At 35.2% G+C, this 23346-nt stretch overlaps 13 protein-coding genes across 13 annotated transcripts; 9 read left to right on the top strand and 4 right to left on the bottom strand. All coding sequences in view use genetic code 12, as the record gives it.

Moving 5' to 3' along the window:
* Positions 1-185: 185 nt before the first annotated feature.
* Positions 186-1298, top strand: SPAPADRAFT_67770 (uncharacterized protein; the record flags this gene model as incomplete). The annotated part of the gene is made up of 1 exon (XM_007376461.1): positions 186-1298. One exon carries the CDS (start codon positions 186-188, stop codon positions 1245-1247), a length of 1062 nt encoding a protein of 353 aa, XP_007376523.1.
* SPAPADRAFT_67769 (uncharacterized protein) lies at positions 1259-2708 on the top strand (the record flags this gene model as incomplete). The annotated part of the gene is made up of 1 exon (XM_007376460.1): positions 1259-2708. One exon carries the CDS (start codon positions 1632-1634, stop codon positions 2706-2708), a length of 1077 nt encoding a protein of 358 aa, XP_007376522.1.
* Positions 2709-3705: 997 nt separating this feature from the next.
* On the top strand, positions 3706-5196 carry SPAPADRAFT_51724 (uncharacterized protein; the record flags this gene model as incomplete). Its single annotated transcript, XM_007376459.1, has 1 exon — positions 3706-5196. The coding sequence occupies one exon, from the start codon at positions 3706-3708 to the stop codon at positions 5194-5196; it is 1491 nt and encodes a 496-aa protein (XP_007376521.1).
* Positions 5197-5362: 166 nt separating this feature from the next.
* SPAPADRAFT_155325 (uncharacterized protein) lies at positions 5363-7187 on the bottom strand (the record flags this gene model as incomplete). Its single annotated transcript, XM_007376458.1, has 1 exon — positions 5363-7187. The coding sequence occupies one exon, from the start codon at positions 7181-7183 to the stop codon at positions 5408-5410; it is 1776 nt and encodes a 591-aa protein (XP_007376520.1).
* Positions 7188-7741: 554 nt separating this feature from the next.
* Positions 7742-8879, bottom strand: SPAPADRAFT_62338 (L-serine/L-threonine ammonia-lyase; the record flags this gene model as incomplete). The annotated part of the gene is made up of 1 exon (XM_007376457.1): positions 7742-8879. One exon carries the CDS (start codon positions 8862-8864, stop codon positions 7869-7871), a length of 996 nt encoding a protein of 331 aa, XP_007376519.1.
* Positions 8880-8954: 75 nt separating this feature from the next.
* On the top strand, positions 8955-10288 carry SPAPADRAFT_62337 (uncharacterized protein; the record flags this gene model as incomplete). The annotated part of the gene is made up of 2 exons (XM_007376456.1): positions 8955-10211; positions 10260-10288. One exon carries the CDS (start codon positions 8973-8975, stop codon positions 9642-9644), a length of 672 nt encoding a protein of 223 aa, XP_007376518.1.
* A 56-nt stretch (positions 10289-10344) lies between these two features.
* Positions 10345-12772, top strand: SPAPADRAFT_67764 (uncharacterized protein; the record flags this gene model as incomplete). Its single annotated transcript, XM_007376454.1, has 3 exons — positions 10345-10883; positions 10920-11955; positions 12015-12772. 3 exons carry the CDS (start codon positions 10361-10363, stop codon positions 12022-12024), a joined length of 1569 nt encoding a protein of 522 aa, XP_007376516.1.
* Positions 11064-12748, bottom strand: ERV25 (Erv25p; the record flags this gene model as incomplete). The annotated part of the gene is made up of 1 exon (XM_007376455.1): positions 11064-12748. One exon carries the CDS (start codon positions 12739-12741, stop codon positions 12097-12099), a length of 645 nt encoding a protein of 214 aa, XP_007376517.1.
* Positions 12773-13372: 600 nt separating the features above from the next.
* On the top strand, positions 13373-13717 carry SPAPADRAFT_62335 (mitochondrial 54S ribosomal protein bL33m; the record flags this gene model as incomplete). The annotated part of the gene is made up of 1 exon (XM_007376453.1): positions 13373-13717. One exon carries the CDS (start codon positions 13428-13430, stop codon positions 13638-13640), a length of 213 nt encoding a protein of 70 aa, XP_007376515.1.
* Positions 13718-13868: 151 nt separating this feature from the next.
* CYM1 (Cym1p) lies at positions 13869-16967 on the bottom strand (the record flags this gene model as incomplete). Its single annotated transcript, XM_007376452.1, has 1 exon — positions 13869-16967. The coding sequence occupies one exon, from the start codon at positions 16965-16967 to the stop codon at positions 13869-13871; it is 3099 nt and encodes a 1032-aa protein (XP_007376514.1).
* A 776-nt stretch (positions 16968-17743) lies between these two features.
* Positions 17744-18927, top strand: OAC1 (Oac1p; the record flags this gene model as incomplete). The annotated part of the gene is made up of 1 exon (XM_007376451.1): positions 17744-18927. One exon carries the CDS (start codon positions 17808-17810, stop codon positions 18849-18851), a length of 1044 nt encoding a protein of 347 aa, XP_007376513.1.
* A 355-nt stretch (positions 18928-19282) lies between these two features.
* On the top strand, positions 19283-21622 carry MUB1 (Mub1p; the record flags this gene model as incomplete). Its single annotated transcript, XM_007376450.1, has 1 exon — positions 19283-21622. One exon carries the CDS (start codon positions 19283-19285, stop codon positions 21620-21622), a length of 2340 nt encoding a protein of 779 aa, XP_007376512.1.
* Positions 21623-21945: 323 nt separating this feature from the next.
* Positions 21946-23151, top strand: SPAPADRAFT_51715 (S8 family peptidase; the record flags this gene model as incomplete). Its single annotated transcript, XM_007376449.1, has 1 exon — positions 21946-23151. The coding sequence occupies one exon, from the start codon at positions 21946-21948 to the stop codon at positions 23149-23151; it is 1206 nt and encodes a 401-aa protein (XP_007376511.1).
* Between the last annotated feature and the right edge of the window lie 195 nt (positions 23152-23346).

The raw sequence follows: 23346 nt of genomic DNA, 5'->3' as shown, positions 1-23346 counted from the left end.
GTGGAAGTCAGCGTAACTGATTCACAGCACATATTCTAAAAATACACAAATACATGATCAAGACTTTATCCTAATTTTCGTTTTAAAACGGATGGAGAAATGGCATCCATTATAAATAGAGGATTTTTAGTTCAATCACAAGCCTTGCAAAAGCCTCACTCGCAAAACCGTAAAATATCGCAACAATGAAATTACTAGTCTCGGTTATTGCTTATTTGATTGCCATGGCACACGCTGTCAAAGTTAACACAACATCTTCGGCTACGACCTCTCAGATTTCAAAATCAATTAGTGTTAAATCTCGTGAAACATTGTCGATTAATACTAATGAGCTTCTTGTTAAGTCTTTGAATGTCAATAATTCCGGTGAATTCCTTCTTAACTTGGAACCTCCAGGAAAAATGGCCATTGAATCAGTGATTAATAATGGGTTTATTCTCATTGATACACGGCAAGTAGATCAGATAGACCTACCATTTCGGAAAGTTATTATGGATAACTATGGCGAGAAGGATAAATTAGTTATTTATGGAAAAGACGTGAACGTAAAGATAGACGAGGTAGATATTATTGATGATAATTCCATGATCTTCTGGGGGGATTCCGGAAATGTTTTTTTAAAGAAGGGCTACATTAGGGGAAATACTTGCTTTCACCTGCAATTAGCTATTCTTGATTATGTGAAATTGCGTGGATGCACGGCGCTTAGAAACTCCACAGTTTACATTAACAATACATCAGAAGATTTCCTCAATTTAGTTTTTGAGGGCCTGAACAACGGGGTGTGGATAAACACTACGAACGTCACTCAAATTGATTTAGCTAATTTTGGAAATGGAAACTATGTTGCCGTTCCAGATGATAGTTATGATAGATTTGGTTACATAGCCGGTGAAATAATGCTTTTTTTCAAAAATTACTATATTACGTTGAATATTGGCTACGATTACAACCTAGGCGATATTAATGTAACAAAAGACCTGCTGATGGTATATGTCAGGTATAATAAAGCTCCGCCTATTAGAGGAGCAAACGACCCATATTGTTCCTGTGTTTTACATACTAAGGAGGGCATTGAAGGAGTGGCGACGGAATCAATTGAAAAGGAAACTAGCGAGGTAGAGGAAAGTGCATTTGCTGAGACAGACGACAGCGATGACACTAGTTCTACAAATGTTTCTTCGGGTGTTTTCATGCCAATATATGCTTTATTGCAAAGTTTGATATTATTATTGATATATATCTGATAAAAAGTTTTACGGAACTAAGAACTAGTTAATTTTATAATATTACAGATCTTTGAAAGAAATTAATATTTTGTAAACGTAAATGCGAGGACCGTATCTACAATTACCAAGAAAAAAATAATGTAGATGCTAATTTTAAATAGTTTCCTTTAATATCATATAAATTGAAAGAGGTTTTCGTAGTTGAGAATTATGAAAACTACCCCCCAATCCTGAATTTCATCTGCAATTGAAACGAGATATACAGCATTTAAATATTTAAAACCCAAGAATGATCGAAAACATAAAAAAATAGGGCGATAGGTAATATAATACTGTGTCTTGATTTCAAATTTCACTACTATTGGATACCTTTCATAGTAGAACCTAACATTCACCTGAAAAATGACAACCCTCGCAACATTTATTGTGTGTTTGTTTGTGCAAGCAATTGCAACTCAAGCTGCTACACCTATTAGTATTGAAATACAAGTTACTGGAACTGATACCATGGAAACTAGGAATCTTTCGGCACTGGTTGATGTTGAATCTGGTGGCATATTGACTCTTTTGAATGTGGCTAACCTAGATATTTTTGATTTTATTGTCAAAGACTTGGGTCAATTTTTCTATAAAACCAACATTGAACCGGCAGTGAAGATTCAGAATTTAAATAATAGCGGATATATTTTGTTTGACACACTGGATGTGGAACTGGGTTCTATAAAAGCTTGGAGCGACAATCGTAATGATGGCGAATTAGTTATTTATGGTCAATCTTTAAATGTGCGTATGGGTCTGATTGAAAATACAGGGTCCATCACTTTCTGGGGCCAGGAAGGATCGGTGTATTTGGATAGTGTCGTCAACAACACAAAAGATATGTGCTTCCACGAGCAGGTAGTAAAATTAAGTTGGCCAACAGGAGCTGGTTGTTATGCTTTTTTGAATTCCACTGTGATTATATCGAGATCACCCGAGTATTTTTCCCCAACGTTTGTTCTAGAAGGCTCAAATAATCATATTTACCTAGAATCCACTTTTAATGATTTAACTATACATATTGTCAATTTTGAAAACGTGAAATATATCACTATTCACGATACATATAGAACTTTCCTGTATTCAAATGGCAGCTTAATTTTAGACTTTTTAGGTAAAAACCTTACATTAGATATCGGATCTGGTTACGATAAAAAAGGAATTACTGTGGAGAAAGATACAGACAAGCGCAACACGCACATAAGTTACAATGGGACTACTCCTTCTAATGGAACCAAACGTGCAGAGTGCGCTTGTTCCTTTGTTCCACCGGTTAAAGAAGCAACGTCTCCTACTCCTGTGTCTGAAGCTGAGAGTACTTCAAGCAATAATGACGATAAGGGGGAAGGAAACCAAAACTCGAAAAATTCCTCATTGACTACGGCAATGCCAATCTATTTTTGTCTTTTATCTTTAGCAATATCGTATATGATTATGTGATTACTGAAAAAGAAACCCCCAGTGATATAGAATTGCTCAAGGACCAAGACTTTGGTGTAGTACAACAAATTGGCATTTGTAGGTCTAATACTAAAAGCATTATATATTGTAACGAATGAAAATACCGAAAACAAAATCAGATTTCTTTGTGAAGTAATACACGTTGTTTCTTGTAGATCTCTCTGATTTCTTCTTATTTTTATCCTTGATGTTTTGCCCCTACTTCCCTTAGATTAGAGAATACAAAGCAAGAGCTTTTCAAACAACTTTGAGTATCATTTGGGAGCAAGTAATATATCATTTAGTAATCCATACAAGTTCAAATTTCCAGCTTGCAAAAAGAAAAAGAATGTAGATTTACTTGAAAGAATTGAAATTGGGAAAATTCCTATCCAGAAATGTCATTATCGACTTCTAGTTTTGTTTCTATTTTGCTTATTTTATTGTTATTTATGTGATTTTGGTATCATATTATGTCTTTTACTAGTCCCTTCCTCTACCAATTGTTTTATTATTGTATACATATTTTTATCAGGAATGCAAGTAAAATTTTCACTCAGGCGATATTGCAAAAAAAAATTATGAATTTGGGGTACTATTGCAATGTCAGTCCCTTTTATCAGTTCTCCTCTCCTGATCAATAGTATAGCAGCTCCTAAAAAGAGGTATTTTTTTTTCAACGTAAATGATGTTTGAACGCCTGCAAATAGCCAAGAAAAAAAAATTGTTGCAAAAATACTTTTTATTTGCTCGTAAGTAAATGTCAAAACGGGAATTCTAGATTAGATCACACTTGTATATTGCTGACAACTACAAGGTAGTACTGGCAACAATAGGAGAAATTTCACTTAGGTTAAAATATTGCTCTTTAGTCCGTAACAGAAAGTGGAGCAAAAAGCATATTCAGGATCTCCGTAAATTTGCCAAGTATAAATACCTCCATTGTTTTCATGCATCTTTCAATATCTCGTCTATGTAATTTGCAACAATAGTGAAAATGAAATTATTAGCTAGTTTATTCTTGTTTCTTACCAGTGTGATTGCACTCGATGTGAGCTCTACGACAACTATAACCAGTGCGCTGGTGTTAGGGGAACTGTATCTTATTGAATCAACTGGGGTATTAGAACTTTTGAATTCGATCCAACTTTATCTTACTTCCTTAACAGTTAGATCATTGGGACAGTTCTTTTTTCTAGCTGACAGTTTGACCAATATAGATATCCAAACCATGGACAACAGTGGCTACGTATTGTTTGATTTACCAGATTCTACTTATCTTCCATTTAGGAGTAACAGTCGAAATAGTGGTGAATTTGTGGTGAACACTGGTCATTCAATTGTTGATTTTACTGATCTTGATAACACTGGGTCTTTGACTCTTTGGGCAACTTTTTATACTGGGCCCATTGCATTTTTTCATGGACTTGTTAATACAGGAAATATTTGCTTGCACGAATTTGTGCTGAATATTGAAAATGCATCTGGGAAAGGATGCTATGCTCTTTCGCAATCAACGGTTTATATTCAATCTGCTGCTTCGGATTTTGAACCTACTGTTGTTTTTGAAGATCCGAGTAATGGGTTTTATATAGTAAATACCCCTCAAGTTTTGCGGTTGAAATTAATTAACTTTGGGAATGGAAACTTTATTGGTTTTCCAAATCAAGGTTATATTACCATGAACTACTTTAGTGGTAGTGGATACTTGGTAGTTTATATTGCGATTTACGAAATCTATGTGAATATAGGTTTTGGGTATGATTTAGGACTATTTATTGCTAGTTCCAATTCTGAGCAGGTGAGAATAAAATACGATGGCTCTGTTCCAAGCGGAGCGAATCAGGGTGGTTGTTCATGTTCTCTAAATATTAGAACTCCACCTGCACCGGAATCAACTATTGAGCTAGAAACTTCAAGTGAAGTGTCAACTTCATCCAGCATTGAAATTACTTCCAGCTCAGTGGTGACTTCAACTTCAAGCTCAGTAGCAGGTTCTACTTACCGTCTGAGCACTAAATCTCATTCATCCAGTAAGAGCTGCCCAACCCCCAAACCAACCAATGGGCATGGAAACAATGGAAATGGTCATGATAATAATCATGGAAATGGTCATGATAATAATCATGGAAATAACAGCAACGGAAACAACCATGGTAACGATAACCATAATGGTAATGGAAACTCAAATAATCATGATAATCACGACAATGGTCATGGAAAGGAACATAATGATGGTCATACTAATGGAAACGGAAACAATAACCACAACGACAATCATGGAAATGGTAATAGCAACAACAATAACAACAATCACGGCAACAGCAAAGGAAAATCAAATAACAATAATGGAAATGGTAAAGGTAACGATAAAGGCGGTGGTAATGGTAAAGGACATAAACGTCGAGACGTTCTCGATAATTCGGCCTGCTCAACTCACAAATCCATGTTGGTATTGGCTTCTCTAGTCTTTTTAGCTATTGTTTGAATTAGTCAATGGCCAGATACTAGTGATACTGATCGATTTTTGTTTACTTTGTATACTTCATTGTAAAGAAGTTAATCTATGTAGCTTATGTTTATTATTCAAATCAAATCTTTCAATTTAAATCCCCTTGGTTGCAAAAGAATTTGGTTAAAAATTCTACATTTAATTTCTATAACTCATATTTTATTAATGCTAGCTGTATATATATATCCTAAAGTTTACTAGACTTCAATCCCTTAAGTCTAAACTTCAACTCCTTCAAAACTTTACTATCTGGTTTCCACAAATCAAACAATTCATCCAATAATTTAATCTCCTCTATACCATTCTGGTAGTTCCGTTCGATATTGAATAACAAACTACGTAAACACCATGGAAGTATGAATGGATTAGTCCCAATTTTAGAAATATTAAATTGTTTCACAAATACTCGATTGACTTCTGGTAGACCCATTAATTCTGGTTGTTCTTGTATTGGTGGAATGATTATATCATCAGTGTCAAGAATAAACTTCACACCCAAATCATATACCTTACCATCATTGTAGATTTTGGAATGTCCACCACCAGTTAAATTTCCGACTAATGAGATACTCAATTCTTTTAATACATTACAATCGAAATACCCTCTATTCATCAATTCACAGCAAATACTAACCAACTTCAGAATAAACTCGGGGGTATTGGTTGTATAATCGATATAACAAGCTCGGTAGATATTAGGATGGAAAATGTGCGAAGCCAATGCTGAATATAACGGAACCAATTGATCATTTATACTTCCAATAAAGCAAATTTTGACATTGTAATTGATTACAGTTTGAATAGACTTGGTATATACTAACGATTGCTTACTTCCAAATTTTGTGAATTCAAATAATTCAAGTAGGGAATCATGTTCAATTGTAGAATATGCCTTCATGAATAATGATTGGTCAGTTCCATAGAATGGACCATTATTGATACCAGCCATACCTAAGATACCAATACGTTTATGGATTGCATCAAGTAATATTCCTTCACTTATCAACCTAGCAAGAAGTATCACAGATACTACACATCCTTGAGAATGGGAAGCAAAGAATATAAAATCAGCATTGTTAAGTTCCGTCTTCCATTTAGTTAATATTTCAGTAAAGAAATCAACACGTTCAAAAATCTTTCCATCTTTCTCCAAAGCAATCTTTTGAATGGATACACTTGATTCGGTTTCAGTAATCAAATTATTTTCAATGCAATATCTAATAATAGCTTTCTCTGATTCATTGGCAAATTTCAAGGATGTTCCCTTTGGTGCACCAATAATAGGTCTAATCATTTTAGTGGGAAAGAAGCCATGCACACCAATAATAAGTATATTCTTGATTTTCTTTAAATGAGTAGGTTTACTGGTGATGATTTGTGTTTTATTGGTATCATCATTAATGAGTAGATTTCCCAGTGAATCATTATCAATAGTGATTGAATTAGGATCAGTTGCATCTTCTTCTACTTGAGTCTGTTGGTCGAAATGATATTCTGTTTGGTAGTACTTGTTATAATTTGGCAAACAGCCTTGTTTTTCGTGAGGAAGTATTCCAAGTGATTTCCCATATAACTTGTACTCTTGATCTGACTTTTCATTCTTGCTGAATCCAATCTTGTTATATAATTGATGCAAGAATCCTTTCCAATCAGAACTCTGTAAAGGATTAGCCGTTGTGCTGCTGTTAAACAAACCAGTTGTATGCGAATTAGGCAAGCACTTGTTCCAGTCAGGAACAATCAAATTCTCTTTCAAGTTCTCATTCTTATGGGTATTGATTTGGTTAAATTGGGTGGTTTTATCGTGAGGTTTATACAACACGGCATCATCAGGAGTAACCTCTCCATTTTTAGTAAGTGCTGAGTGGTTAGATTTCACCACCGTGTTGGAAAGATGTGTGGGTTTGGGTTCCGTTGGTTGAGTTGAGCTATTCCAGAATGCCCAACTTTTACTTCGTTTCATTACTGTATCGTCCATTTCATCGTTGTTATCTTGAATCACCTCATTCACATCTTGATTGTTGACTATTTGGTCATCAGGCAAAGGTTGATGTTGTTGTCCTTTCCATCCTAACCAGTTACCAGAAGTTAAGGATGCGAGGGATGTAGTGGATGACTTGTGTTTTAGGGTCTGTCTTGCTTTAGGTGGTGGTGGTGGTGGTGGTGGTGGTGGTGGCGATCGTGTTGGAGCTGGAGCTGGAGCTGGAGGTGGTGGCGGTGGCGGCAGTCTTGAAGTGGTGGATAGCTTTCGTTTAGTGCGGAGGGTATTAGTAGTAGGTATTGGTGGAGGTGATTTAGATATTGGTTCTGCTTTGGGTGGTGAATCTGCTCTTGAAGCAGGTTCGCTGGCAGTGTTGTTGTTCCAAAGAGGTAGCCAACTTGATTTTGGTTGTGACATTGTAACTTACCTCTTACTTTAGTAGTTGATCAATTTTTATTAGGGTATTTCAACACAACTATTCACTGAAGGTAGCTATAACAGTAAGGATTGTTCAAGCAAGGTATATGCCAAGGAGATAGTACAAATGAATCATATAAATTAGTGTTGCCATTTTCTTGTACGTAAAACTTCCCAAATAGGAAAGCATGTGATAACAAGAAAAACAGAATCCGAATCTAAAAAAATTGTGTTGTCTATTGTTTACTTTCTATACTAAACTTCTATATTGTTGTAAAATCTCCTCGGTTACCCCAGACCCACCACATGCAATAACCACAACAATATCATCGGACTTAACATCAAACGATTTAAGTAAATCTTGTCTTTTGAAAGCTACCGAAACTGATGCACCACATGCTGGTTCAACCATGAGCCCAAAGAGATCGTACATGTCAAGGACACCTTGTACTGCATCTAAGTCTTCTATCTCAACCACATGGGTTTTATGAGATGAATGATTCTCCAATGATTTTTCAGAAAGGTATGGTGATGCAAGTGAAGTAGCTAATGTGTTCACTTGGGATAAATGAACGACTTTACCTTGCTTGATAGCTTCATTGAAAGTTGGTGCTTGTTTTGTTTCAATAGCAAGAATAGGAACTTTGCAGAGGGCAGGGTTTCTCTTTAATCCTTCAACTACACCATTATAAAGGCCACCACCACCAACACTACAAACAACTCCTTTAACTTTAGCGAGGTCCTCTGCGGAAAGCTGTTCTGTTAATTCATCAATGAAATTTCCATGACCCTGCCATAACAATGCATTATCGAAAGGATGACAATAAACAGGATATTCTGAGTCATCCAATCCAGCAACAAGTTCCTTCAAGTATGAATCAGCTTCACCCCAGTGTTTACCATGGATGATAACCTCTGCGCCAAAAGATTGCAACTTAGCAATAACATTAGCCTTGGAAGTATCCGGAAGAACTACAGTACATGGTAATCCATAGTACTTTGCCGAGTAAGCAGCTGCCAACCCAGCATTACCACCAGAACTGGAAAACACCCTGACGTTACTCTTTCCTTGGGCTTTAGCTTGGGAGATTGATTCGTGGATTAAATGTCCCATTCCTCTAAGTTTAAAACTTCCCGATGGCTGTTCATATTCATTCTTGAAGAATATTCTACAAGGTGGATCTTGTAGTTTATCAGTAACTTCAACTAATGTAGTTTTTATGGATGGTTGTTCAGACATAGTCATGGAGCTTATCTCTATACTTGTTTGATTTCTTTTTTATTAAAAAAAAATTAGCATTGAAAAATTGGTGTCGCGTTGGTAGTTTTCTTATCCGATTAGTAATACAATCATATGCCTCCACGAAAGACCAAGTCAAATTTAGATATATTTGAGAAAATAAATGCTGATACCGAAGATGAGATATTAGACGAGTATTCAGAGTTATTAGGTGACGATGACGACCTTCATTTGAAGGAATTACCTGAATTACTACAAAACCTAAGGATTCCAGCTATATTTACCGATGATATTGTTGAGTCAGTAGAATATTATTACAATTTCATACGAAATAGAGATGTTCTGATAGACCCATCAAATATTAAACAGAGTATGTCTTTTCAATTGATCAAGGCTTACACTATTACCAATGCCATACGCGCCCCATCAGATATAATAGACATTATAGATATAGACAAGCTCCTATTCAATGTGAATCGACTAGTCAAATTCAGAAATAACTACAAACACATTCGAGAAAGTTGGAGGTTGTTTGTTTCTGATAGTTCCAATATTGAACATTACAAACTTGCACTTCCTGATCTTAAACAGGTCAAGAGCAACTTGAACTTGGATAATGATCCTGAGACTAGGAAACCAATTAGTGAACTGTTCTTGATTGATATGTTGGGGTGTTGTTCTCATGATTCTAATGGTAATCTACTTAATTATATGACTAAAGAAGGGGCGTGTGTTACTATTAAAGACTTTGCAGAAATTTTGGGAAACTTAGGTGAATTGGACTAGCTTTCGATATTAGACTCTATCTATAAAAATCTGTTTGATACATTGGAATGGTTAGCTTGGTACAAACGGATTATTATGAATTTCAATTCTTTCTATCCATGCTTTATTCTTCCATTTCCCAACTGGTTTACTGGAAGGATGATCAACAACTTCAATGACCAGTTCTATTTGCTCAATTGCATGCCAACCGTCAATTATTTCACCAATGGCAGTATAGTTCCCTTGATCGAGTTGATCCGCATATTTAGTATCTAATAATATAAAAAATTGTGATCCAATGTTATCCTCATTATTTATAGTAAACAAGGTACCTCTCTTGACCTCTTTTTTACCGATTACTTCCTGATTAATTGCTGCATCAAGGGGATGTTCAGAATCTGCCTCTATTGAATACTTACTTCGATTATTCGGAGATCCTGTTTGTAATATAAACTCAGGAACAAATCTTAATATCCTGTTGTTTTCATATGAGCCTTTGGCGACATGTCGCATAAAATTCTCTAGTATATGACTATGTTGTTTTGTTATATATAATTCAACTTTAAAATTTCCTGTAGTTGTATAGAACTGATACTGTTAGTATTATCTCATATGTGTGGTACTGTTGTTACTTACAGTTAGTGACATTCTTTAGCTTTTCAGATAAGTATTTAATTTTAATTTTTATTTTTTTTTTGGCAGATCAAAATATATCCAGATCGATAAACACCAAACTAATGCCTATTCCACTAGAAACGATACATGTTAATCAAAGTAAATTCATAGATAAGTTGATACTTGATGATACAGACAAGGACTTAACCAACACTAAACAATTTGATGAACTTTTAACTCATTTGGAACTGACTTTGAGTCAGTTATTAACACCTTCTGTAGATATCATTAGAATACTATTTACATTGGCATCAAGAACTAACGAAGATACCTCCCTTAGAGACCGTGCTGTGTTTATACTAAACAAATACATTGAATCTGATAATGAGCCACTATATTCCAATCTTATTGAATTCATTGAAGATTTTGCTGAACTGCAATATGTCGTCAAACAAACTGTTAAATCACCAAAGAAGAAAATAAATACTACTGACGGGAGAACTGGTGATATAATGAACATGATTGAAACATCTCCAAGAAAGAAACAAAAACAGCCTATCATAGGTGAAGTCAGTGACTCAGAGGAAGAACTGCCAATATTGGCCAATACTCAAGACGAGATTGACAGTATGAGAGAAGAAGTTAGTAAGTTTACAAGTTTGGATACTACCAATAGTTTAGAAATGGAACATCCAGAAATTAACAACCTTCTGACATTTCTCAATCGAGTTAACGGGACCGTTTTGAAGAAGGAAGAAATCAAACTGATAAGTCATGATAAATGGGATAGAATAAAAGTATTTGGCGATGTAATCCTCAGCAAACGACTCCACCCAAAGAAGAACTTCACAATATGGAATTTAATCAACTGGACATTTTACTGTTGTGGAAAGAGTTCTAATTCGTATTCAAATTACCATGCAATATACACCACCCATAGTAATGTCCTCCAGTTAATATTCACCCTCGTTGAAATTGATCTTGTTCAGAAAGGTGATTTACTCCAAAGACTAATTACTCAATTGGCCCATTTTAAAGCGAGTTGGTACGATCGACTAATCGAATTTGTTTTCAATGGATTGTCTCATAGAGATTCGCCTATCCCAAAGTCATGCTACCTGTATGAAAAGGATTTACTTCAAAAGAGCGAACCAGCACTAACTCAAAATAAGCAAGATAACTTACATTCCTTAAATCTTCGTTTTAAAATAGTCAATATGGTCTATTACTGGTCCTTTCTTAAGAATGAGGATGATTCAAGTAGCACATCCATGTCTCAACTATTGAAGCAGCTAACACAAAAATTATTGACTATGGACTATAACTACTTGATTGAATTTTACTATAGCATACATTCCGAAAGCCACATCGAGCTTATGTATAGGAAAAGCTTTTTGGTTACTCTTTCACAGTATTTTCTAACTGAAATAACTGGGGTTCCCCAATTTGACTTTAGACTTACAAGTGAGCAAGATGAAAATTTGCAATTAGTATTAAAATGGATGGGAACAAGTAACATTTACTTGCTGATTACGGAGGATGAAACGTTTGTTTCGTTCAACAGTTTTCTACAAACCTGGCTCAAGTTCAACTTTGTCTTGAGTTGGTTGTTTACCCAAGTGGTTAACGATTTAGACGACAAGGACAGTATTGAAGTAGATACAATATTTGATATATGTGAAAAGGCCGATGTGCTTAGAACAGGTGTATTTGAAGAGTATGTTGATCAATGCAATGATCCATTGGAGAAATTTTCAATAACTACAGAACAAGCAGAAAAATATAAACAAGAAGTTTATTTTGAAAGCTATGTTGATATATTAAAAAACACATGGTAAGGTATATATAAATTGCAAACTTAGATGATATGCTTGACCTTGAAATAGTGTCTTAAATATTGAATTTGCCAAACACCCAATCCAATAAGGGCTAAAATAACAGTGATGGAAAACCATTTAACTCTAGAGTTGGTAGATTCATTAGTATCTCTCATTCTTTCTTCTCTGGCCTTCAAGTATTGTAATTCCTCGACAATTTCACTAGTCAATCCTTCAATCTTTCTCAATTCAAGTTCAATAGGCTTCAACTTTTCACTGGCTTGCAAAGCATTCCAATCTCTAGCAGCAGCACCAATTTCAATATCCAATTCGACGTTTCTAATAAACAGAATTTTGGAGTTTCTACCCCATTTCTTTTCTTGGTGGTTAGTGAAACAAATGTCAAAAGCAGCATTGTCATGAGATGTGAATGCAATCTTGACTTCACCGAGTATATCCCTCTTGTTTCTGTATTCGTTGCCGACCAGATCAGTTACTTTCAAATCCAATCTTTGTCCATCACCTTTATTACCGTCGGTTTTCAAGTTTATAACCACCATTTGATCCTTTTGTACAAAGTCACGGATACACACTGGAGATGGGTTAGGCGATGATGGGATCTCCATGTGCAATGCATTGATGAGCATGCAAAGGAATGATATTATGAGTATCGATAATGATTTCATGTTGCTTGTTATGTCGGCAAGAGTAAACTGTGTTTTTTCAAGTTTCATTTTTTTTTCCACCACGACCACACCAGTTGCTTCGTGTCCAAATTTTGTACGCGCGTGAGTTTTTCAAAAAGAATGAAGAGAAATTATGCCGTGGAACTCCAAATTAGGAAGTTGACGAGAAATTAGCAACCATAATATAAACCAGGAACTATAGGATTAAGACTTAAGCAATGTGTGTTACACCTATTCTCCAGACTGGCCAAGCTGTCCAGGCTTGCCCTTTTGATATTCCAAGGATGAACAGTCAGAAAATCTTTGAACCAGTAATCTAATTTCGTAGAATTGCAACCAAAAGCCAAGAAAATACATAGGTGAATGAATGCAATCAACTATGCTTCTCAAAACGTATATTGATCTCAAATTGTCAATTATATGGAACTTTGTTACAATTGATTCAATGATCTTATTCTTTTCCCCAGTTATTATACTTCTAAAAATACTACAATATTTGGTAGCGACCAAAAACACAAAGCATCAAAGAGAAATTTGTCATTTATTACTTAATTAGGAAATCAAGGTTTTGTATGGTTACCACTGAAAAAAAAAAAATCAATGAAAATTTTAACTCAAGCATTCGATCTCCAATTGCAAAACAACTTGTCATCCAATAAACATAAACTAACCCAGCTAACCACAAGATGGCCAAGAAATCAATTCGTACTATGGTGAAGTTAATCTCATCTGCGAAGACAGGATATGAAAAATGGTTTAATATAAAAAGATCCTCCCCTGATTTAAATCTTATATTATATGATCCTCGAGCTCAAAGACATTGTTTATTCACTGAAGCTAAAAAGAGAAAGATTGCCCATGTTACTCCTAAGGATTTTACGAGACTGCATCGTGTATAGTTGGGAGTTATTATTAGTTCGTGTACATAGAAATGAGTTATAGATGACGCATAATAAATAATGATTATTTTACATTCAGAAAGTTCAAACTGTGTATTCATACACAAGAATATTGAAAGTAGAAATTAAGATTAACTTAATGGCTTCTAGTTCTAGATTTATTTTTAACACATCACATCTATTACGTCTATTTACATTTTTTCAAAATTGTTTTCTCTATTTACAAGATTATGCCTTCAATTCTCTTACTTTCCAATCATCCCCAACTTTCAAAGCATCATTGTCACCAATAATAGTAATGGAATTAATATCACTATCCACCAAATATTTCTGAGCTGCATCAACCAAATCATTCGAATTAACACTCAAGAAATTTTCTCTTCTTTCCTGTCTCAATTCATCAGAAATTCCGTCAAAGAAAACAGAAGAACCTTGGCTAGAAACATTAATTGGTGCATCAACACTTTGGAAAATTCTCAATTTAGCCTGTTGCAAATCAGCATCAGTCCATCCCTTCAACCCATAGTCGAATGATTCAGTGAATGTTTCAATGGATTTAACAGGATTTGGGTCACGGTAGGAATAATAGTTTAAGATTCCTGATAGTCCGTCATAGTTCAATCCACCACCGTATGCACCATTAGATTCTCTGATCTTAGAATGAAGGTGCTTGAAGGTGTATAACTGCGATAATACTTGTAATGCAGCTCCATCTTTGCTTGCATAGTTTGCACCTTGTTTGGCTAATGAAGAATAGCCAACTTGATATGGCAAGTTAACCAATGTTTTCTCACTGGCTGTTAAACCTTTCCATGAGCTTAGAAGAGAGTCTAATCCTTCATTGGTAGATGGGAGGGAGTTCTTTGCAAGTTTTGAATCAAAATCTTGAAGCAATAATTCGTTCTCCTTCACAATTTCCGCATCACCAACAAGTCTATACTTGAATCCCTCAGGTTCTCCATACAAGATATGTTGTTGAATTTCTTGCAAAATAGGCAAGAGTTCACTGGTTAAGAATTCCTCACCTCTACTTTCAAGATTTGAATTTAATTCACTAACAAATTGAATTTGCGTCAACCCATTAGTTAAATCAGATACATATTTTGAAGGAGATAACTTGGAACTACTTACTCCACTGGCATATGAATGTCCCCTATCGGCAATGTTATTAATCTGATTCTGGGCCATATTCTTAATCAAAACTGACAATTTATCAAGAACGTCTTCTTCAGCTTCAAGCTTGGTTTGGGTAATTATTTCATACCATAAATCATAAACATGTTTGGCATCTTTCTTGAGTGCTAAACCACTAATCAGAAATCCCAACTTGAAATCAGAAGTATTGTATGGGTTGGGTGTGATTCGATAATTGAATGAGATTCCACCAGTTTTCATATTAATCTTGGTTTCAAGATCAGTAATTGGTGTTGAAACAGTACCTGCCAAGTTAGTCAAACAGTTGGTGAATAATGGAAGATATTTATGATACTTGATTGGTAAATTATTAATGCTCTTTAAGGCATAAGTGTACACTAATCCGTTAGTATCAACCACTCTTTCCAGAACAGTCTTTTCATTAATTGAAATGTTTTGCAATGGGTAGAATTCTCCACGTTTAGGAATATCATCCATAGTTAATGTAGGTAGAACATCAGTATCTTGTTCCTTGACTTGTTCTTCTGCAAGTTTTAAATTGCGGTCATAAATAGTCTTGACATCTTCTGGCTCTAATGATTTAGTCTTCAAGTCAAGTCTGGTTGATTCTTCTTCAGCAATAACTTTAGGAAAATCTTCTCTTGGTTCCATGGTGAATTTAAACTTCTTAGTTTCTGGATTCAACAAGGTGTCGTTGATTAAATCCTTGAAAATATTTAATCCATTCTGGGAATAATCTTCTTTGAATTTAGTCAAGGTTTGATCAACTTGTAATTGTTTAATTGGATCCAACCCATTGACCCAAGATGGAACAATCGCATTAAGTAATCCGAATCCAAAGTTTGCCTTATGTTTCTTAAAGTTTAATTCAATTTGATGAACGATTGCTTGGACTCTATCATCGTAATTGCTTTCAGGGCTTTCCAATTCAGGCAAAACTTTACTCTTGATAATGTCAACAACTTTACTTTCCAAGTTGGCGGCTTGCTCTTTAGTCAAGAAGTTAAGACCGACAGTAAGTGAGAATAATGAAGTGGTTATATCAACACCAGAGTTTGGTGAGAAATCTTCACCATAACCAGATTCAATAAGCTCTTGGTATAATGGAGAATTGTGACCATCAAACAACAAAGAACCGAGAATTTTCCATTTGAAAACTTCATATTTCATATTCTCATCCAATGGATTACCCAAGTTCCAGGTAATTGAACTATTATATTGTGAACTTGGTTCTTTACCACTCATAGCATCAATTGGTCCAGGAGCTACTATGTCAAATGATTTGTTATTGGTTTGAGTGAAAATTGGCTGCTTGATATCGAGTGATTTACTTCTCTTGCCAAATCTAGTATAAAAATCATTCAATTTACGTAAATGACCTTCCAAAGGCAAGTTACCATAAGTGAAGGATCTAGCATTTGAAGGATGATAATTCTTACTGTGGAATTCAATCAAATCTTCATAATTCAAGTCAGTAATATTCTTAGGATCACCTCCGGAATTATGCAACTGTGGGTAAATTGATTCCAAGAATTTAATATAGAAATAATATGCCGAATTGGAGTATTGTCCTTTCATTTCATTATATACCACACCTTTGAATGTAATTTTGGAGTTGATATCATTTACATCTTCATGTTCTAATCTCCAACCTTCTTGTAAAAAGTCATTGTAGTTGAGTCTAGGTTCAAAAACAGAAGAAAGGTAAACGTCTAACAAGTTGTTAAAATCTTGAGCGTTGGTGGTAGCAAATGGGTAAAATGTATAGTCATGACCTGTCATTGCATTCATAAAATTGCTCAAGGATCTGTTTGTCATCTTGAAGAAAGGATCTCTTACAGGATACTTTTCCGATCCACATAATGTAGTATGTTCCAAGATATGGGGAACCCCGGTTGAATCAGGAGGATTAGTCTTGAATGCAACCAGAAACACGTTATTAGTATCATTCTCAGCATGTAAATGCAAGTGTTTACCACCACTAGGATGTTGTAAACCAACTGCAACAAGTGAAAATTCTGGGATTGGTGTAGTTTCAGTAATCTCAAATCCATGCAAATTCAAACCAATTGGATATTTGGAAAGAATAGCACGATCGGGTGTTGATCCTGACAAGAACCTTTGGATCACTTGTCTGGTTCTATGAATATTTAAACCAGATCTTCTCAACATGGTTTACTGGTTGTGAGTGTGTGAGTCCGTGATGATGGTGATTTGGCAGCAGATTTGTTGGTCTGGACTCTTTTTTTTTGCCCTTCGCACAGAGTGATGGGAGTTTCCCACAAATATAAAAACAGCCAAAAACTTACAGCCAAAAACTAACAACCAAATTTCTAGATCTTTCTCATAACACTACATTAAGAACAACTAGAAATGGCAAGAGATTGATCGGTTTGTAATACTTTACCTACTATAGAATGCTCAATTTGCGAGTAACATCACATTCGGGTAACACCTATTTTTCAAACTGAATTAACACCAACTTGAAGGTTTTCCAGGAGAGCTTCAGTAACACTTTTTAGCTTCTTTGAACTCTTTTCCCAAGTACATCCAGCTAAGTTAGATGCTCTTGATGAAACTTGCCTGTTATACCGTGTTTAAAGCTTCAGCAAGAAGGAGTCAAGAAATTATCAATAGCCTCATCCTAGATTGAATTAACTTGTTGGCGTAGATACTGGCAGGAGAGGTGTTACCTGCAAGTTATGTACTATCATTGGAGATTCTTCGAAATCAGATTGGAAACACACCATGCTAGCTATGAAGGAATTACTATAGTTATCATTTCTAAGGTTCACTTACTAATAACCTGCACACAAACAAGCGAAATCTAGACAGTACAAAAGTCCTCAACGGTTGGGCACGTGAAACAATGCAAAAAAAAATTCCGGCCCGCTTATGGCCATTTTTGCAGATCTTTCTTTAATTTTCGTTTCTTTTTTTTTTTACTTATATGAGTAATTTTTCACCCAAAACACACAAAAGGTAAACTTAAACGGGTCTCCATAATATACCATGAACCAGGCTGAAAAGGAGCTGATACTTGTAACTGCAGCAGGACAAGCTAAAGCTATGACTATCCCTAAAAGAAAGAAGACAGCCCAAGAAAAGGTTTCCACATTTGGTGGTTTTCTTGCTGGGGGTCTTGCTGCCTGTGGTGCAGTAACGTTTACAAATCCAATTGAATTAATCAAGACTAGAATGCAGTTACAAGGAGAACTTTCAAAGACGTCAGCTAATGCTGTCAGATTATACAAGAACCCTTTTCAAGCATTTCTTGTTATTTATAAAAATGAAGGTATAAGAGGGTTACAACAAGGGCTTATGTGTGGATATTATTACCAATTAGGGTTAAATGGGTGCAGAATAGGATTATATGAACCAAGTAGAAAATTCCTTACTCAATACTTAACACCTTCCAAGTATGTCGAAAATGGAATCATACCACAAAATTTATCAATTAATGTTCTTGCAGGGTTCATTTCTGGTTCTGCTGGGGCTGTTTTGGCATCACCATTCTTTTTAATTAAAACAAGAATGCAATCCTACACAAAAGCTTCCAACTTACAAGGTGCAACCGTGGGACAGCAAACTTATTATAAAGGTGCATGGGACGGGATAGCCAAAATCTACACCAGTGAAGGATTTAAGGGTCTTTATCGTGGTGTCGATGCTGCCATTCTTAGAACTGGTGCTGGATCCGCTGCACAATTACCAGTCTATAACCTTACAAAGAACTTCTTATTGAAGCACGACATTGTTGCTGATCATTCAATTGGATTGCATTTTATTTCCTCATCAATGGCCGGTTTAGGTGTAGCTATTGTAATGAACCCATGGGATGTTATCTTAACAAGAATGTATAATCAAAAGGGTAACTTATATACAGGTCCATTGGATTGTTTCCGCAAGACAATTAGTATTGAAGGACCAGCAGCTTTATATAAAGGGTTCTGGGCTCAATTATTTAGAATAGGTCCTCATTCCATCCTTACCTTAATGTTCATGGAACAATGTATGAAAGCTATGGTAAGCATTGAACAAAGACTTGGTTATTAATAGACTTATTTATTTATATAGATAATACAACGATAGAGATTGGATGAGTAATTAACACCGATCTATGCGGCTCAAAGGCTCCTGCATACGAACGATTTGGTAAGTGGCAAAGGATTTTTTTTTTTCAAAGGAAAAAAAAACAATTAGAAGGCAAAAAAAAAAATTCCAGGATGTTTTCGTTTTAGTGAGACCGGCTGACAGAAAAAGGCAGACAAAGAGAGTCAAAATTTGACATATTGATAGCTTGTTCGGAAACAAAACAACCACCTTCATAGTGCATACGTTAACCGTTCATTAGTCTCTTTTGTTTCTACAGTGGGATTCTTGTCTCTTTCACCATACATTTTTTTTTTTGTTCCAAATTCTGAATAATTCATTGACAACTATATCCAGGTTAACAACATTGGACAAATCGAACCTCATAGATAATCATGCGTGATTCCAATTATAAAGCGATTTCCAGCAATAAAGCAGCAGTTACAATAACAACCAGTTTGTATGATAGACGTGCTCTTGATGTTACGTCCGACAAACCATTGGTAAATTCTTTAAATTATTTGACATATCTTGTGTCTTCACTGGCAAAAGTAAGAGAAACCTTATCGATAGATGGAGGGATTGAAAGATTAATTGAAATCTTACATGAATGTCATAATAATAATATTCAGGATAATACAAATAACGAAAAGAAGTTGTTAACAGCTTGGAAATGGACATTAGCTTTTCAATGTTTAGTTCTTGCAGGTACAAGAGGAACAGAGAAAATAAGACAAAAAGTAGTTGAAGCAGGTATTCTTCCAATTATTGCAACAGTATTGGACAATTATTTGTCGCTTAATGAACGTACATTTCTTCATGCAAATGCTAGACAATTATTACCTCAACAACAACAACTGCAACAACAACTGCAACAACTAGCACCACCACAGGGTGCCAATCCAGATCTTCCAGATCAATCAGACCCCACACATATTCCATTTACTAACCCATTCCCTCCACAAATGAATTCACAACCAAGACAAAATATCCGAGAACAATTTGCGGTGTTCAACACTCAAGTTGACACAAACATGATGCAGGCCGCGGCTCCTCAAGTTACTATGGATGACACAATAAACCAGACCAACACCACCAATTTTTCTAATTTTAACATGTCTGACGATGCCTACGCTAATCCGATTCAAGTAGCAACTGCTGCCATTGAAAGAACTTCCATTTCAAACAATAACCCCTCAGCATATTTCAACCATGTAAGTAATTTAACTTTTGATGATTATGAAAACCTAACTATAGAACAACTATTCAAATTGATTAGAATAGCAAATTTGGGTCCTCAATATGCCAATGGCGACCAACCACCTCCACATTATAAGAACAATACTATAAACAATGACATAAGAAGAAGATACATTATTGTCAATATAATCAATAAGTTAAAACAAGAGAAACAATTGGAAATGTTGGATGATAAATTCTTCAATGATTGTGATTATGAAATGGATAGCAATTTGCAATTTCTTTCTGATATGTATACCAAGGATTTTGAGAATAACAGAATAACAAAAACCTCATCATCAGTGAGAAATTTTACTGAAACTGGCGTGGTTATCCCTCGTGATGATGATATTGTTTGGTCATTACAATTATTAGCATATATTTCCAAATATCCTTATTTAAAAGATGTTCTTCAAAATACTCATTTGGTATTAGATATGAGTATTCGTGAAAAACATGCAAGGCTGAATTTGGAAAGGCAAATGAAACTTAAAATGAAGAAAAATTTGGCAATAAAATTAAGATCTTCAACTAATAATTCACCAAAATCATTGAAATTGTCTTGTTTAACATTTAAACCTTCACCTTCAAATTCACCACAAATGGTTAATGCAGATAGCTTAATTTTGGAAGATGAAACTATTAAATTATTGAATGATGAATCTACTGGGTTAACTGAAAATGCCGAAATTGAAGATGAAGCAGAAAGTGTAGAGGCAGATGATGATGACGACGACGACGACGATGATGATGATGATGAAAGTGATATCATTTCTAGTGCAAGTGTAAATACCGAGGAATTACTCATGGATGATTATGCTAAGCGAACAATTGAAAATTCTGATTATCTTGTAAAGCTTTATGATTCTATAATTGATTGTGAATCTATTGTTGATGATTTAGAACGAGAAATTTCCTTGTTTCAAATTAATGAAAGAATGAATAAGTTTATAGAATTGGAAAGTAAGAAATTGACCAATATAATTATATCCACCCGAAAGGAAAGAAAAGAATTATTGGAAAAGAAATGGGATTATGATAACTACAATAATTTTGATATAGACGATGATGGCAACACCGAGGATCAGGATCATTCGTTAGGAGAGTATAGACGAGTGAATTTGTTTCCTATGGTTGAGAAGTTTACATTTTTATCAGGAACAGATATGTATTATTGGTCAGGTATAATCATGCGAAATTCCTGTCGAAGAAATGATTTACGAGGTGGAGTAAGACAATGTGGTAATTTAGAATGTGGCCGTTGGGAAAGCTACCCTCGGGAATTTCTGAAATGTCGAAGGTGTAAGAGAACTAAATATTGTTCCAGGGATTGTCAGATGAGAGCATGGCATTGTCATAGGAATTGGTGTATTCCAAGTACTTCCAGTTCAACCAGTAATACCACAGCTTCTAATGCTCATGGTGGTAATACAGACACTTCTGCTCATTCAGCTGTAACTACAGACAACGATCAGGAGAATCAAGATCTTCTATGACGCACCCCCTAATTTTTTTTTTTGTATAGTATCTAGCATTGAAGAAATAATGGTTAAGGGATTTGTTTTGACAATTACTATTGGTGAAACAATGTAATCGGTTGCGTATTTACGAATGCAAATCTAGGCCTTCGTAAATCTGTAGTTCAAGTTTTAGATTGCGTTTTAATATGGAATGTTTGATCTTCGATATTGAGCGCAATGTTCTCACACGGCCAAAGTGTTTATTTACGAGGGTATAACTTTAGAAGTATAAATATAAACCAATTTCAGTGGCAGATACCTCTAGTATGGTTTTGCCCTGGTAAATTTGTACCTTGACAATGCTATTAGATTTAATATTATTACTTTTGATTTTGCAATGCTGTTTAGGAGAACCGTACTTGGTTTCACTTAAACTTGAAAAAACTTTTGAATCATTTTATGCTTATGATACCAAGTTCCCTCCAACTGAAAGGGTTCGGGATTTAATCACCAATACCTATTCATTTGATGACTTTAACGCATTTTCCGGGAATTTCCCCAAAAATATCATAGAAAGATTGGAAAAATGTGAGTTTGTGGCTGAAATTTCTCCTGATGCTAAGTTTAAGGTAGCAGTTATCAAATCTCAACCCAATGCACCAAAGCATTTGGCAAGAGTTAATAGAAGGACTCCAATGAAGAAGGAAAAGAAAGGGGAAAAGAAAAAGAAATACCCTTATATATATGACAGTGCATTCCTGGGACAAAATGTGAATGTTTATGTTATTGATTCTGGAATTCAGCACGAGCATCCTGAATTTACTGGTAGAGCTCGAATGGGAAAAGATTTTACAGGTGAAGGGGGGGATGATTTGCTAGACCATGGTAGTTATGTAGCTGGAATTATTGGTTCAGCAACATATGGAATTTCCAAATCCTGTAATCTAATCAATGTCAAGGTTGTAGACAAGAACGATCAAGCCGATGCCAGCACCATAATTGCTGCAATAGAATTCATCGTCAAACATCATAAAAAAGGCAACAATAAAGGAGTTGTAAATTTATCCATAGGTGTTGATGCCAATAGGCTTATAAATAGAGCAGTTAAAGTAGCCAAGAGAATGGGATTGGTGGTCGTGGCTGCTGCTGGTAATGATAATGTGGATGCATGTACAAAAAGCCCAGCAGGCTCACCCCATGCAATTACTGTTGGAGCTATAAACGATGTGGATGACAGTATTGCATCATTTTCTAACTGGGGTAAATGTGTTGACTTTTTTGCAATTGGGACAAATGTTGCCAGTGTTAATCCAAAGGATGATACAACTCCAGAAATTAAAAAGGGAACTTCAATGTCTGCACCGGTTGTTACTGGATTAGTGGCAAATTTACTTAGCAAGGGAATTGATCCAGGTAGTGTCAAGCACCATTTACTATCCATTGCAATCAAAGGTAAAATTCCAGACTCTCGGGATTTTGATAAGGGTACCCGCAACATAATAGCACATAGCGGAATCTTTCTAAATGATCTCCCTAAGTATATACCAGTACATCCGAGTTTATAAAAGCTTCACACTAATTGTGAAAAACAATATATATGATTTTAACTATGTATGCGAGTTGGATAAAGAATAATATTTGCACTCCCTTTATGAACTAAATGGTTCTGATTCTAAATAATATCTCCAGTAACAAATCATACCAAAAAAAGTTAAAACATACATTTATGTGTAAGTCCATTTGCTTTGATATCAGGAATA

The sequence above is a fragment of the Spathaspora passalidarum genome (assembly GCF_000223485.1).
Source record: "Spathaspora passalidarum NRRL Y-27907 unplaced genomic scaffold SPAPAscaffold_5, whole genome shotgun sequence".
In the NCBI taxonomy this organism is placed as follows: Eukaryota; Fungi; Ascomycota; class Pichiomycetes; order Serinales; family Debaryomycetaceae; genus Spathaspora; species Spathaspora passalidarum.
Note: the sequence above shows the minus strand (reverse complement) of the source record. Positions and strands in the feature narration are given on the sequence as shown.